The 16,481-nt window shown below is 31.7% G+C and overlaps 2 protein-coding genes across 6 annotated transcripts; both read left to right on the top strand.

The window, feature by feature from the left end:
- Positions 1 to 6,917: 6,917 nt before the first annotated feature.
- Positions 6,918 to 7,370, top strand: LOC106798460 (uncharacterized). Its single transcript, XM_014775046.1, has one exon. It carries the CDS (start codon positions 6,918 to 6,920, stop codon positions 7,368 to 7,370), a length of 453 nt encoding a protein of 150 aa, XP_014630532.1.
- Positions 7,371 to 13,535: 6,165 nt separating this feature from the next.
- Positions 13,536 to 16,481, top strand: LOC100805060 (NAC domain-containing protein 92). 5 transcript variants are annotated; one of them, XM_003523676.5, is made up of 4 exons: positions 13,536 to 13,781; positions 14,024 to 14,240; positions 14,770 to 15,041; positions 15,699 to 16,481. In XM_003523676.5, exons 1-4 carry the CDS (start codon positions 13,776 to 13,778, stop codon positions 16,272 to 16,274), a joined length of 1,071 nt encoding a protein of 356 aa, XP_003523724.3. In that variant the 5' UTR covers positions 13,536 to 13,775; the 3' UTR covers positions 16,275 to 16,481. The 5 variants fall into 5 exon arrangements, with proteins under 5 accessions (XP_003523724.3, XP_006578207.1, XP_040870792.1 ...); XM_006578144.4 differs by having other exon boundaries at positions 13,538 to 13,781; positions 15,696 to 16,481; XM_041014858.1 differs by having other exon boundaries at positions 13,538 to 13,811; positions 15,696 to 16,481.

Here is a 16,481-nt window from a genome sequence, read left to right as displayed (position 1 = left end):
CGAAGGAGGGAACAATGTTTGGGCTCATTTCACTGGGTCTGCTTCAACCTGGGCCCAAAATATCTTTGTTCCATGGGTGATGCTAGGTGCACCAGTTTTATTGTTTGTGCACCCAGCATTTTTTGTTAATTTCAAAATTACCTTATGATTGATCTTTATGATTTGTATGGATGAATTTGATCTGTAAGTATAATTTAAACATATGGATCAACTTGATCCGTATGAAATTCGTATGATTCATACGGATGAACATGATCCGTATGAGTCGAATTAAGTTGATCCGTATGAGTCATACAGATTAAGTTGATCCGTATGAGTCATACGAATCAACTTGATCTGTATGAAATCTGTATGATTCATACGGATTAATCTGTATGACTCATACGAATCAAGTTGATCCGTATGAGTCATATGAATCAACTTGCAGATCAACTTGATCCGTATGACTCATACGGATCATTTTGATCCGTATGATTTATACGGATCAATTAACTTGATGTACCAACAATAATGTTGGGTGCACCTAGTATCATCCTTGTTCCATATTAAATTACCAAAAAAGACCCAAAACAAATGGTTCAAACATTTTTTATTTTTTTTATAAAAATTCCGATTGATTTCACAAAAATAGGACAACGATTTAATTTTTCCTTCCATTAATATTGCTTCAAAGAAAAATACTTCCCAAGGAATTTTTTGGATGCTCAATTTGAGCATAATCTAAGTATCATATGACGAGTCAAGGGTTGAGATGAAAGATTTTAAATGATAATTCTATCAACATTTGGAATTAGCCATAACTTCACCCTAGCACCAATTCAATCATTACCTCCCCTCCTATTGCTGAATAGGAAAATTGGAAGTTAGTAAATTTAATTGATCAAATCTTCGGGCCAATGGAACGAACAACTTCTTCATCATCTATTTCTCGAAGAAGATATTCTCATAATCCACCAAGTGCCTCTTTTCAACATCATGGGAGAAGACCTTGAAATTCAGCAACAATGGTGTTTATATGGTACGCAATGCTTATCATAATATCATGGATTCAAATATTGACAATTAACACCTTAAAGCATCTGGACCCTGGACGATTATATGGAAGCTTAATGTACCCCCTAAATTCAAACACTTTCTATGGAGATTACTTAGGGATTGTTTGCCAACAAGACAAAGACTAACTCATAGGGGCGTCAATTGTCCACATGAGTGTGTGTTTTGCTTGTCCAATGCCGAAACAGATTGGCATCTCTTTATTGATTGTCCTATAGCAAAATAGTTTTGGTTATTATCTAGTCTTTGGAATGAAGTGGAGCGGAACATATATAATGCAGCTAGGTGATACTAGGGTATTTGCATACTTTTGGGTGCACCTAGTATCACCTTTGGAATTTCCATACTTTTGGTGTAGGTATTTGCATTGGGATTCTAAAGGCCAAATCTTTCGTGCATGCACTTACTTCCAGAACGGCATCCCATCTCTACAAGAAGCAGAAGCTTTGACTCCAAAATGTTGTTATCTTTGAATCTGACAGCAAGATGGTTGTGGATAGTTTCAACATTAATATCTCAACTGATTACTCTGATTTTGATGTAATACTTGCTAAAGGGAGTGCAGATCTTTCCATAGTTTCAATCTGAAGTGAGTTTTATAAGGTGACAAGTTATATAATCATGTTGCCGACTTTTTAGGTAAAGCATCAAAATTTTATGCTTGAAGTCATGTTTTTAACAATATCCATACTTGCATGGGATCTTTGCTTTGTAATGACATACCATAACTTTCTTTCCTCTCTCAAAAAAAAATAAAAAAAATCATAGGTACCGGTAGTACGTACCAAACTTACATCCAGAGAACAAGTTATCTTATATTTATATATGTATCAAAACTGGACACAAATATTAAATAACCTAAACTCAGAATTTCTGATACAAAATATTATCCTATCCCTCCATTACAATAGTGCCTCCCACCAGCTTTAAATTCCCCACCCTTTAATTGACAACTAAAATTTTTACAAGCCTGTACACAATCCAAAGATATTACATACATACACACTAGTTAATAATTTAACCTTATGCAAAAAAAAAAAACAATGTAATAATAATTCTCTTGCTTATAAAAGAACTAATCATGTAATAAAAAAGGTTATGTTTAGTGGATATACGTAGTATAGCAAAAGTAATGATTTAACACTGAAAATGAATACTCAGGTACGCTTCAAGTATACTTGTCATATAACATTATACATAATCTTTTATTAAGGCTTGTAAATTTTTATATGATTAGAGAGAGAAAAAATCGCTGTTAATTTATATATATGTAGACAGTAACAATTAGATAATGTTTTCTAGGACCTGAAGGCATCATATATCTCAGTGTTGCCCACCTATTTTTTCCTTCTTCTCTCACTCCTTTTTTCCCTTGTTTCGGAAACGTGTATATACACGAATGTAAAATATATCTGTTCTATCAGAGTTGAAAGTTTATTGATTAGCTTGCTGATATTCAAATACAAAATCTTAGTTCTTGTTGTACTCTTTCTGCAATTGTCACATATAAATCTGAAATCACCATGCAGTCATGAACCTATAAATTCAGACGCACATATATATAATGCTGGATTTGTATTGGAGTGTAATGATCATAAGTACATTTGTTGCCCTCTTGTCCAAGTAAACGCTATATAGCAGAATCGAATTTCAAGATGCATGTCCTCATGTACGCAAGAGTCACCTTTAATTAACATGGGTGTTATATGCGAAAAAACAAACGAGAGATTTAGATTGATTTGTCAGTGTACTGATTTATATTTTGCAGCCTCTTAATTTGACAACTTTCGTCAACGGTAGGTCAGTTATCATGTAATCTCAAAAGATCGTCAGAGGTTTAGCATTGAATTATTAAGCACTAACAAAAATGAAAACTTCACTTGTACAAACACGTTGTTATTTATCAAACACAACACAATACAGTTTTTGCGTTATACGCTTGAAGTCTTCAGATTACAAGTGTCTGAATCATTTTTGTTCTCTATACGTTCTGGATGGGACACCTTGGTAATCTTTGCGTGTGAAAGATTCATATTTCTAATCAAGCATATAGAGGATTCTAATCCAGAAGATAAACTGATTGTGAGGGTGCTTCCCAGAGCGCAAACAGGTATAGTACATGAAGTTTATTTTGGGAGCAAAATGAATATTTAATACTGTGATAATTGGTTGCTAATAATCATAATCAATGCTTGTGTAAGTATAGACTGTATCTTATTGAACGTTGTCGGAATGAAGAATGGACATATTTTTAACCTGAAATATATAACTAATAAGATTTCAGTTATTCGATCGAATGGATTTTTTGCAAGAATATTGTTAAAAGTTCCTAGCAGCTTTGCTCCCAATATAAGGCATAGTGGTATATCATTATTGTGTATAAATTTGTTTTTTTCTGAAGCTGATCAAGGTTTAAAACCTAAAAATTAAAACAAAAAACTATTTCTAGTAAAGTGAATATAATTGTACCGGCTTCAATCGCAATTCTCGTGAATGTCGTCCTTTTTTTTCTGAAGCCCTACTTCTAATTATTATATGTTGTTACTTTGTCATCAACATTAATTAATCATTTCCTCAAAAAAAAAAAAATTGACTAATCATGACAAAAGCAGAAGATATATCTATATCATTCTTTCACGATTCTAGAAGTATAGATAGACAAGAACGATAAGGGATAGCCTACTTGTGCTTCACTTAAGCTAATATAAACATCATTATTTTGAAAAATGTAAAATATACATATGTGCTCAGTGCTTTAGCTAAATAAGAGAAAAACATGTGTTTAAGCTTCAAATATACTCTGTTATAATTAACGAAAATGCAAGATATTACGGTTATACACTATCAAACAATTTCCATATCTAACCTTGCCCCTTGTCATGAACTTTTTTGTTCATTTGTTATGTACATGTTGGTATAACTCAAGCTATTACAAGATTTTTAACAATTTTTTTTACTTTGCATTTAGGCGTTATATATCTTTTTTTTTTTCAAAAACATTATGAGTAAAATATAGTTTTCATTCTTTAATTTTTAGCAAATTTTGTTTTTAGTCTCTAAAGAAAATTTTGTCTAATCTTATTTCTTATACTCTTCTCTGTTAATTATATTAAAACTCACAATGAAAACAATATTCCTCAATGACTAGTTCACGTTAATTACCTTTTAATGTGACCATGTTATAAATTATGTAATATTTTCAAACAGAAGAAAAATCCACATCAATTTGTTTTGGCTACTTTGTCAACTATTGGACATTGCAGGATATTGACCAAAATGAAAAAAAAATGTTATTTTGCTTGTTTAATCTGGGACCCTTGGCAAATGGAAGTGATGACAATTAATAGATGTCGACTAATCTAAATTGAGCTGTGTACATAGACTTAATTATGGGAGTAAAAATCCAAAATTAAAGCATTGAGAGGTTGTGGACAGATGGCTCTGTCATGATTTGGATTAATTACCATATTTGATGAATGATCACCGTTAGTCCATCACTTGAGTTGTTCAGTAATTATTCTTGATTCATAACAAAATAATTACGCAATGGACACAATAATAAGTACATTTCGTACCATTCCATCAAGATTCAATCTTAATTTAATTAGCTTATGTATCTTGAAACGACTTTGTCAATGCTAATGGTTAAGTGGTTGACGTGCATTTGTCACGAAAAAGGAAGAAGCGAAGAAGTAAAGAATAACCCTAACTCTAAATGTGACAGGTTATGCCTGTTATCTTGTCAAGCACTTCAAAATAAAAATAAATCAAGAAATATAAAAAAAACGGCAACCAATAAGTCATTTCATACTTATATAATAATCATGCTAGTTTAATACATCAATCAGAAATACGTATATAATTGATGTTGAAATAGTTATAGCTAGATATGCAGGAAAAGTAAAAAAAGGATATTGACGTTGCATATAATTTTGTTTCCAAAGAGGATACAATATACATATTCAAAAGGGTAGTTGTTTGGACAGAAAGATTTTTACTTAATTTAAGCAAGAGAAATGTATAAAAGAAACAGTAAAACTTGATATACTAGAAACTACGTTACGAAGTCTAGTCCTCTTCACGTTTCCTTTCTTGTACAGATGATGATGATATATATATATATATATATATATATATATATATATATATATATATATATATATATATAACACTGTGCATTTATAGAAGCCAATCCAACCTTTACTAGCTAGCTAGAAGCTTAGACTTTAGCTGTAAAATTTTGCATAATCTTAAAATCACTTTTTAATTAACAAACTTATTAAAAAAATAATATATTTTTCACACTCATCCTAAATTAAGATAATCCACCATGTGTTTAAGCCAGGAAGTTCAGTAGTCAATTTCTTAAATTTCGGCACATGATATCGATTAATGTTTATCAAAATCAGCAATTTAAGATTTTTATTTTGTTTTTTTGTTTTCTGAAATTTATACTGAAAAAGGTGAAAATAGGAAATAAAAATAATAAATAATCAAAATTATTTTCACCATTTCATATAAAAACTTCTGAAAATAGAAATTAAAGTAATAAAATAAAAATCCCTTGAAAGTTTGTTTTAGTTTACACATGTTCACTTGTTAAGAAGAAAAAAACTAGACAGCTGACATGCGGTGACATATACCAGCAGCAAGAAGCCTCTACAACATATTTAAATGGACACCTATATTCGTAATTGGTCATCACAAAGAAGAGGTGTATATTCATACTTACCGGATACTTATCCTCAAGTCAATTTCATGTCTTTCAGCTTTTACTTTTTATGAATTTCAATTTCTATTACCTTATCGATCGTCACATATCAGAGTTATATCGAATCACAGTCAAAGACCATTAATTTTTTATTTATTATCCAAAGTAAAATTTCTTCCACAACTCACATATTGTTAAATCATGTTATTAATGCCACTAGAAGAGTCTCAGAAATTAAGATAAATATTACTATGTGGCATCACGAATTTAACTATAACTTGATCATTAGTTAAATCCCCACGTCACCCGCACATAGAAACCAACGCACTACTGTCACCGACGAATTCCAATTATTTCTTGAATTTGAAGCTTCAATGAAAAGATTAGTTGAACTTTTCAGAACAGGTAAACAAGATGGAGACAGTTAAATTAAATTATTTTGCAGTGAATGATAAGTAAGAAGCTGGTTGTGATAGATGGATATTGGAACATTTGTATGAGCTCTGAAACTCAGTTATTGCTTTGATAATTTAATGCTAAAGCCGTGAATCTTTCCAATATCATAACTACCTACCTTTGAAAAAATACCAACAATTAAAAGACTACAAATAATTCACAATCCTCTTCCGACAATTTAAACTACGTATGAAACAAGTAAGGCAACTTTCTTATTTGAAGACAAGATTAGTTATAAACCTACTGTTTAATGAAATCTCTCGTTGGGTCTTTGTATCACACACACGTATAAGCCAAAACCCTGTACTGGATTTTCTTTTTATAAGCCAAAGATTTTATTAAAGTTAAATGAGAGCACAAGAAATACTCACTTAGCATAAACCACCAAAACAATGCAAACCTAAAAGCTGTAAAGGCCTTTATGGATATTGGTTCATTTAGTAACTACTATATCTACAAACAAATGTTAAATGTATATAGTTGTACAACACAATTAAAAAAAATAAAAAATAGTTTCCCCTATGCGTAGAATCTTTTTAAGCAGGAGTTCAACAACATCTCCAACTGAATAGAGCTAGTTGAGGCTAAATATAACAGTGTGCTTAATTCTCTAAAGCAAAATCCCCAGGATCCTTCCCTTCTTACTCTGGCAAACCGCACTAGAGGGCAGACCATTATGCTTAGAAAAGCGGAGTCTATGAAATTTGCTCAACTCATCAAAAACAAATATCTCCTGCAGGCTGATAAATGCTCCAAATTCTTTCATGCTTTAATCAAGCGCAACAGACACAGCCGATTTATTGCTGTCATAAGGCTAGAGGATGGGCATAACACTTCCTCCCAAGATAAAATTGCCCTTGCTTTTGTGAATCACTTTAGGAATTTGTTTAGTGCTCATGAGCTGACCCAAACTCCTTCCATTTCGATATGCAACAGGGGTCCTAAGGTTCCCACCGATTGCTTTGCGGTTTTACTTTGTCCTACTTCTAAACAAGAGGTTTGGAACGTTATTTCTGTGATGGATAACAATAAAGTTCCTGGGCCAGATGGTTTCAATGTTTTATTCTTCAAGAAGGCTTGGAATATCATTGGTGATGATATCTTTGCAGTGGTTAATGAATTCTTTACAACTGGAAAAATTCTAAAGTAGCTCAACCATGCTATTATTGCGCTTATTCCTAAGCATGAGCAGGCCTCCCAAGTTAACAATTTTAGACCCATATCTTGCTGTAATTTGTTATACAAGATTGTATCTAAAATTCTGACCAACCGCATAGCCCCAGTGCTTCAGACTATTATTGGGGAAACTCAAACTGCTTTCATTAAGAACAGAAAGATGATGGACAACATCTTCCTAGTTCAAGAGATTTTGCGCAAATATGCTCAGAAAAGATCCTCTCCGAGATGCCTCCTGAAAATTGACTTGCATAAAGCTTATGATTCCATTTTCTGGGAATTCTTGAATTGAATGCTTAAGTTCATTGGCTTCCCAGCCCAGTTCTGTACTTGGATCATGGAATGTGTTTCTTCCACTTCCTTTAGTGTGGTAGTCAATGGATCCATTTATGGTCACTTCAAAGGGCAGCGGGGTCTTAGACAAGGGGATCCTCTCTCCCCTTATCTGTTTGTGCTCTGTTTGGAGTACTTTTTCAGAGATATGAGCAGCCTCAAGGATGATGTCAATTTTAAATTTCATCCCAACTGTGCAAGTATTCAGCTATCTCATTTGGCTTTTACAGATGATATTATGCTTCTATCTAGAGGAGATATCCCTTCTGTGTCAACTATGTTTGCCAAGTTTCAGCACTTCTGTAGGGTTTCAGGGCTTTCCATCAGCTCTGATAAATCTGCCATATACTCAGCCGGTATTAGGCCTCATGAGCTTTCTCATATTCAGCCGTTTACTGGATTTAGTTTGGGTGACTTTCCTTTCAGATACTTGGGTGTTCCCCTTTTATCATCTAGATTAAATGTATGTCATTATGCTCCCTTACTTTCCAAGATTACTGGCCTGATTCAGGAATGGAGCAAGAAGTCTTTATCTTATGCAGATAAGTTAGAGTTGATCAGAGCAGTTATTCAAGAAATTGTGAATTTCTGGATGGGGATTTTTCCTTTGTCGCAATCTGTTCTGGACCGGATCAATGCTTCGTGCTGTAATTTTCTGTGGGGCAAAGCGGATATTGGCAAAAACAAGCCCGGTTGCTTGGTCAGTGGTTTGTTCTGCGAAAAAAGAAGGAGGTTTAAGCCTTTTTAATCTCAAGGACTGGAACCTTGCACTTCTTTCCCGTATCTTGTGGGACTTTCATTGTAAGAAAGATTCTCTATGGGTTCGGTGAGTTCACCATTACTATTTCAGAAAGAGCGATGTGTGAAATTACAATACTTTTTTATCAGATTCAGTTTTGATAAAGAAAATCATTCAAATAATGCATAGCATGGCTATAGGCATGGTCGGTCGTGTATGTGCAATGTAATTAAATATAATATAATTTCTCAAGGCATTCGGTTGAACATTTGATGGCTGCTAAGAAGCCAGAGTTTTGTTTCAAACTTTCAAACATGATGTCACGAAGAACATTTACATTCTTAATTATCAATTAATAAAGATAGAAAAAAGAATGCTCAATCAATATTTTCGTCCTTTGTCAAATATATGGCTTTTTAGTTATTAAAATTTTGTTTGAATTAATATTTGTAATATCATTTTTTTTTTGTTTTAATCTTGGTCACTAGTTTCCGTTGTGTTCACCACGCTCATAGAAAGTCATTTCAGCATGCCTACGTAGAATTACACGTCATATAACATTTTAAGGACTAAAATGGAAAATAAATACTATTATATAAATGATTTTTAGTAATATTTTTTTGTCTAATACTTAATAGATAATATTAAAAACTTTTGACAACGTTAAAAATATGTCGTAAAATATAAATAAATATTATTAATATGTTGCACAACATTTTAAAAAAGAGATTAATTATCTGATGTTATGCTAATTAATAGAGGTATCTGACGTTAGTATATATGCAACTATTAATTAAGTGTTAGACATGTAATCCTATTTTTTGGCATGTTACTGGCCTTCTATAAGTCACGTTGACGGAAGTTAATTAACAATAGGAATCAAAATATAAAAAAAAAACTAATATTACAAGAATTATATAATTTGAACAAAAAAGTTTATAAGGACTAGCAAGAATTATATATAAAAAATCATGCATGTGTTTTGTAGATACCAAATGTAGATTAGGCCGAAAGCCAGTTTAATGAAATTTATAGAGTACTCCAATTAATATAATTTTCTTTGGCAATCAAACAAGAAAATTACACATGTACAGCATACGTGCAATTTTGCTGAATCCTATTTTCCATCATAGAACAAGTAGTTTCTATATAATGAGAGATAATGCATGTCTTGATCTCTTATTACAGATGCTTTTAATAATTTATTTATTTTGAAAATTTTAGAAAGCTAATCGTTGCCACTATTTACTGCTGGTGGAGAAGTTGAAGGAGAGGCTGGAATATTAATGTAATAGCCATTAGTCCATTACTAATGTCACTTTTAAAAGCAGCACAGAATTTACTTAGCACTTCAGTATTCTGTTGTAGAATACCTACCAAGACCCAGGGGGTCATCTATGACATATATTTGACGTACAAGTCTTTCCCAGATATACACTATGATATTTCCTATTGTTTGTAACTTCCTCACATTTGTCAAACAAATTAATTACATCTACCTTAAGGAGCAAAATGTCATAAGAAAACCGGGAAAAAAAATCATTAAGAACCATATATAAACGGTCAAGGCACGGAACTTTGCAGCATCTAGTCAGTTCACATACGAGCTTTAGCCTTAAGAAGAACGAACGCCATTAAAATTAAGAGGAGTAATATTTTGTACAATAATTTTGTGATAATTTTTTATTCTTTTAATTTTGTAAAAAAATCAAATCGAAGTATATGATTTTTTTTTTAAAAATTAAGTAAAAGATAAAGATAAATATATACAATTACGAATACATTTTTCAAAATTAATGTTCAAATGATAAAATTCAAATTAATATCATTGGATATGGATACCAAATTAATATCATTGCATACAACAAATTAAGTCGTATATATGAATCATCTTGTTGATTTTCAACTAGATCTCTTACACTTATAATTCATGGGATTTTTTTTTAGTGTATCTTAGAGAGTATGTTTAAGATTGTGTATTAAAGAAAGTATTATTAATATATTTTTTTCTTAAACACATTTAAAATGCACAAGCGTGCCTACATATATATATATACACTCTCATCTTTAGACTTTTGACAGCTAATTTTGAATTCAAGGGCGCTGGGCTGAATCATGACCAAAGCAAGAAAAACAAGGACCACCCAAATGTAAAATAGGTTCATATCCTTAACTTAGCATGCACACACATATTATATATATATATATATATATAGAACATTGTTACCCTCGAGAATCGAAATTTCAATATACCTTGAAGTACTGTACATAAGTCATCATTCCTTTTTCAATCATGAAAATTCCACACCCATAGAAGAGAAAACAATTTAAAAGGATAAATGATTTCTACATTGTAGCTAATAACTTTGTTTTATTTTTTTCAAAAAAAAAAACAACAAACGAAAATAACTTTGTTTTATTTTTTTCAAAAAAAAAAACAACAAACGAACAAAGCGCTTGTCTCGGCATCATGCAGGAGGGAAAAACCTCAGTCAATTGCTATACACCAGGACATGATATATGCGAGAGATCATATCTTGCTTTATTTTGTAGCCCAGTGTTTTCTAATAAATACCTAAAGATAGAATACATAGATACTATATAATAAGAGAAAAAAAAGATTATATATTAATAATGTAAATTTTTTTACATAATTATTTAATTATAACTCATAACATATAATAAATTTATTGATTTTTAAAATAATTTAAACGATTGAACGAGTACTTAAATATTAAACTCAATAGAGAAGTGTTTTGTAATATATAGGAGTCTATAAAGCCAAAAATATTCCCAGAATCCTGGCGATAATGTAGCTTGCCGTGCTTTTAGCTTCCGCTTCCTCTATATCTTTTAGCACAAGCAAATTTAACATCAATTAATTTATTGAAATTCAATTTTTTGCATATAGTGTTCTAAATTATTAGAATTATATAGAAACCATTATTTCAGTATAACTTTAAAGTCTTATGTGTATTATATATTTTTTAATCATATAGTATCATATGATTTATTTTATCACATCATATGATTAAGTTTAATTTTTTATTTTTTGCAATTAAAGTCTAAAGATCATTTTGCAAATTTGATATTTTTTATTTTTTATTTTTTATTTAATATATTATAAAAGACACTTTAATCCCTAATTAATTCCTAATCCTTCTAATTCTAAACCTAATCTTTCCTACATTCTATCAATGTTTCTCGGGCATTTTCTCAGCTGAGCTATGATGGAACAGATCATAGAATGGCACTTGATGAGGCAGGGGCAATTCCAATTCTCATTGACCTGATGAATGATGTTGATGAGGTTGAGGAACCAAGGGATAATGTTGTAGAGGCTCTTGTCATTTATTATGTTGATCCATTATATCATGATAGAGTGTCTGATACGATTAATGTTCCGTCGTTCAGAAATATGTAGAATAGATTTACTCATTCGTGCATAGAACGAGCACATGGCTAGACCCTTGAGTGTTGAGCAGCTCACCTGGAATCCAAATCTTGAATATAATCATTTGAAAGGTATGTTTTGATAGAACGATTGATAAAACGTAGGAAATGTTAAGTTTAGAATTAGAAAGAATAAGAATTCAAGTGTCTTTTTAAAATATATTAAATTAAAAATAAAATGTCAAATTTATAAGAAAAATCTTTAAGCTTTAATTAAAAAAATAAAAATTAAACATAATAATATATCTAATGTGATAAAATAAGTCACATGATATTATATGATTAGACAATACAGAATACTTTGAAATAATGGTCTTATATATAATGATTTTGATAATATCATATTATTTATTTAATAATTAAATCGATAAAGTTAAATAGTAACTATTAAGTTTTTAGTTAAATTTGTCAAATTTAAATGTGGTGTGTCAATTTATCCTGTCACATACATGTTTTTCATTAGCTTCCAATGCTGATCTCCTTAATTAAACTTCATGATTCAGATCATTAATTGAGTTGCAGTTTCCGTCAAATTGCATGTAAATGTAATTGAGTGTGTGCATAAAATTTACCGTAACTAATTATGGTACTTTTTAATCATTTAAATGTAGTTAATGATAATGAGAACATTGGGATATGGATACCAAATTAAAAGTGGAAAATGAAGGCAAAAGAAAGGAGAATTCAAGGACGACAGGGATTTCTGGAAATTGGTCAGGGAGAACAGAAACGGTCTTCCATGAAATAATTCATTTTTAATATGCAGAGGTTGGCGACACAGGGAACCCTATCTAATAACATCTTCACTCATGTTCATGTTGTCTTAGTCCTATTCCTCGTGCATTTTGACTTTTTGATTGTCCTCACTTGTATACAACGCGCGGCCATGTACAACGTGGCTCATCCCCGTTGGTTTTTGTATAAATCATTCGTCGCAAGTAGGGCCCACTACATCACGTGTGCATGATTGTCTACAATGCACGATGCCTTTTCTGTTGGCTCTGAAATCAATAAGTGTGATTCAAATTCTTTTTGTTTATATTAGTATTTTTTTTAAAAATTAAGAACTTTTATTATTTATTACTTATGATAAGCATGTAAATTATTCAATAATTGAAACAATATATAATCAATACTATTTGCTATAAAAATTACTAAAAAATTGAAGGAATAATGTTTATATTATAGAGGGAAGGGTAAAATGTGATCATATACATATATCTCTGTAGATCAAATACATCATCCATCAAAATTTATTATTTTATTTTATCTTTTTTTATCAAATCATGTTATGTACTGTATTGCTTTCTCTTCACTCTCTTTTTCACCGTAGGAGTTAACTAACGTTTGTTATCTACCATTTTTTTCCGTGAGTAAAACCATCACCATCGAATAACTTCACACATTTACTATCTTTGTTTATCTCTATTAGGTATTGCTCAATATAAAAATTACCTTTGTAAAAGCAGTCAGCAAAGAAAATTAGTATTCATTTATCATCTGACATATACATATATAGTGGCGAGGTCAAGATTGTCATTCTAATTCAAGTCGATATAGCTATCCTTCTTGGTATTTACAGCTACTGGTCTATATGCAACTTGAAGGTGAAGACCCACATTTGGTGGAAGCTTCAGAAACACACTCCTTGTTTTTCTTCGTTACCTTTGTACTTAAATTTCCCTACCCTCCATGCACGGTGATTATTAGTAATTAGAAAGCTCTCTTCCCTCATTGATCTTCTTTAAATTTATCCTATTTTGCAGTATCCCTCAAGTCATTGTTTCGTTTCCAAGTGAACCACATAACTTATATAAACCATCAAAACTTGATTCAAGAAGAGTTTGTCTCTCCATGCAAGTAAGCAACTGCTTAATTTATTGATCAAACGTACAGCTCCTAATTTTCAAGTATTTTTCTTTCTCTTCTTGAAGAATTAAGAAGAAAGTTTTTGTAGTTAATTTTTCTCCAAAGGGTATGCATGCCACCTCCTCTTGAGTAGTGGAATATTCATAAAACGAAGAGCTTAATTGAACTTTCTTTCAACATTTTCTAAAGTTTTTTCCTAAGATGTCTATCATGTCACTTTTTGTATGGTACAGAAGGAAAAGGAAGCAATTATCAAGGAGGGGACTACGGAAATAGAAATGGAAGGAACTCGTGCAAAAGAGGGAACCCTACCACCGGGATTTCGATTTCACCCTACTGATGAAGAACTTGTCACTTGCTATCTCGTAAATAAGATATCAGATTCTAATTTTACAGGCAGAGCAATAACTGATGTTGATCTCAACAAATGTGAGCCATGGGAGCTTCCAGGTATATGTATTTTTGTTATTTAATTAATTATCTTCTGTTTATTTGAGATTCGTTTTTATGCATGCATATACTATATAGTTGCAGACTTTATTTATTTGATTTTGGGTTTTTTCTTATAGATGCGTGTAATTATATGTTTGTTCATATTTTTTTCAAGTTATCATTCAGTCTTAATTTTCATCCATTATTTTTGCTAGTCAGCACAATACATCTAGGGTTTCTTCTTAATACACGCATACAATTCTGGTATCCTTTTTTACGGGAAAGTGATTGATACACTTATTCCAGATCCATTATATTTTTTGTTATATAACACGCTAAGCTAACTAAACTAATTATTTCCACATATTAAGGTAGACGTTTGTCTTTCGTGTAATATGGATAATATATACGTGCTATATATATAATAATTTGAATGTATATATTTCCTCCATTTTCTAACCGAATACAGCAAAGCAAAATATTCTCATCCAATAAATAAGGTCTCATATTTATGTTTTTTTTTTCTATAATTTTTGTCATGAAATAGGGAAAGCAAAGATGGGAGAAAAAGAATGGTACTTCTTCAGTCTGAGAGACCGTAAATACCCAACGGGTGTGAGAACAAATCGAGCAACTAACACCGGGTATTGGAAGACCACAGGGAAAGACAAGGAGATCTTCAACAGTGAAACATCGGAGTTGATTGGCATGAAGAAGACTTTAGTTTTCTACAAAGGCAGAGCTCCCAGAGGAGAAAAAAGCAACTGGGTCATGCATGAATACCGCATTCACTCAAAATCCAGCTATAGAACTAACAGGGTACATATTTTGCTTCTTCCACTAACCTTAATTTGGACAATGGATTCAAATTACTTCATTTTTTTTCTCTCCTTCCTATTCCTCAAGTTGAAAAAATAATGCCATTGCAAAATAATATTATTCAATTTTTTTCTCCTAATTAATTTTTTTATCAACAAGTATTAACTTATTAAAATATTAGTTTTAATTAAACTCACGATTTTTTTTCTTTTTTCTTCTCTCTTAATAATCCAACATACCTTATATTTTCTTCTCTTAATTAATTGTTAATTTTTCATGCTTCTAATCAGAGAGACAAAGAAAATGGAGACCTAGTCCTAGAACAATATCTTATGTGTGGCCAAAATTCAATAAACAACATAAGAATTAGGTGCCAATTTTAATGAGAAATTGTTATATGATGCTAGATCACTATAATTGCTGCCAATCTCTATTCATCTCCTACATGTGATAGATAATTAAGTTTATTAATTTCTTTTGCAAGTTAAAAACTTAATTATGTATATATCATGTAATGATTGACAAATAATAATCACATGATGGTCTCAGACCATATATATAATAACTACTCCGTTTTGAGAAATAATAAGTTCTTACTCAACATTTGAGGGGGGGGGAAATGAATTAACGTAACATTCACTTTCATACATGCAGCAGGATGAATGGGTGGTTTGCCGGGTATTCAAGAAGAGCGGTGGTGCAAAGAAGTACCATTCCTCCAACCATGCAAGAACAGTGAATCCATACAGCTTGGAAATTGGACCAAGTATCATGCCACCACCAATGATGCAACTGGGAGATCCTAGTGCTCATTTCCTTTATGGAAGAAACTACATGAACAGTGCTGAGTTAGCTGAACTTGCTAGGGTTTTAAGAGGGGGTGGATCAACCAGTAGTGTCAACCTCCCAATTCAGTCTCAGTTGAGCTACCCTACATCATCATCAGCTGGAGGAGGAGGATTCATCATTTCAGGGCTCAATTTGAACCTTGGAGGAGGAGCAACAGCCACAACACAACCCATTTTAAGGCCAATGCAACCTTCTCCTCCTGTCCATACAATGGCCCAAGTACTTGATGTGAATTCCAGCATGATGACAACCAGTTCTCTTGGTGCTGAGAATAATGTTGGTTATGGAACAGAAGTGAGTAACAATATGAATTCTCATGGGAATAGGTATATGGGCATGGACCACCATTGCATGGATCTTGACAACTATTGGCCTTCCTACTAAATTATGATGAGAGATTTTTATTTAGTTAATTAGGCATAATCTATTACTATATATTTAGCTTTAGTTGGATCAGCTACCATAAAATTGAAGTTCTGCTATTTTCTTGTGTTTCGAAGTTTTATGCCGGAAAATGACGACCGGTATGGTATTCTAGTGATCGTGTACCTTTTCAATCCAATAATATTTTAAATGTTTGTTTATCGATTA

The sequence above is a fragment of the Glycine max genome, chromosome 4 (genome assembly GCF_000004515.6).
Source record: "Glycine max cultivar Williams 82 chromosome 4, Glycine_max_v4.0, whole genome shotgun sequence".
NCBI classification, from domain to species: domain Eukaryota; kingdom Viridiplantae; phylum Streptophyta; class Magnoliopsida; order Fabales; family Fabaceae; genus Glycine; species Glycine max.
The sequence above is the reverse complement of the archived record's forward strand: the minus strand, read 5'-3'. Positions and strand labels throughout refer to the sequence as shown.

Excerpts from the sequence above, each read along its gene's own strand:
- LOC106798460 (XM_014775046.1), top strand. The coding sequence starts at position 6,918 with ATGAAATTTGCTCAACTCATCAAAAACAAATATCTCCTGCAGGCTGAT.
- LOC100805060 (XM_006578144.4), top strand. Across the intron at positions 14,241-14,769 it reads TGAGCCATGGGAGCTTCCAG|GGAAAGCAAAGATGGGAGAA; the intron begins GTATATGTATTT and ends GTCATGAAATAG. Across the intron at positions 15,042-15,695 it reads CCAGCTATAGAACTAACAGG|CAGGATGAATGGGTGGTTTG; the intron begins GTACATATTTTG and ends TCATACATGCAG.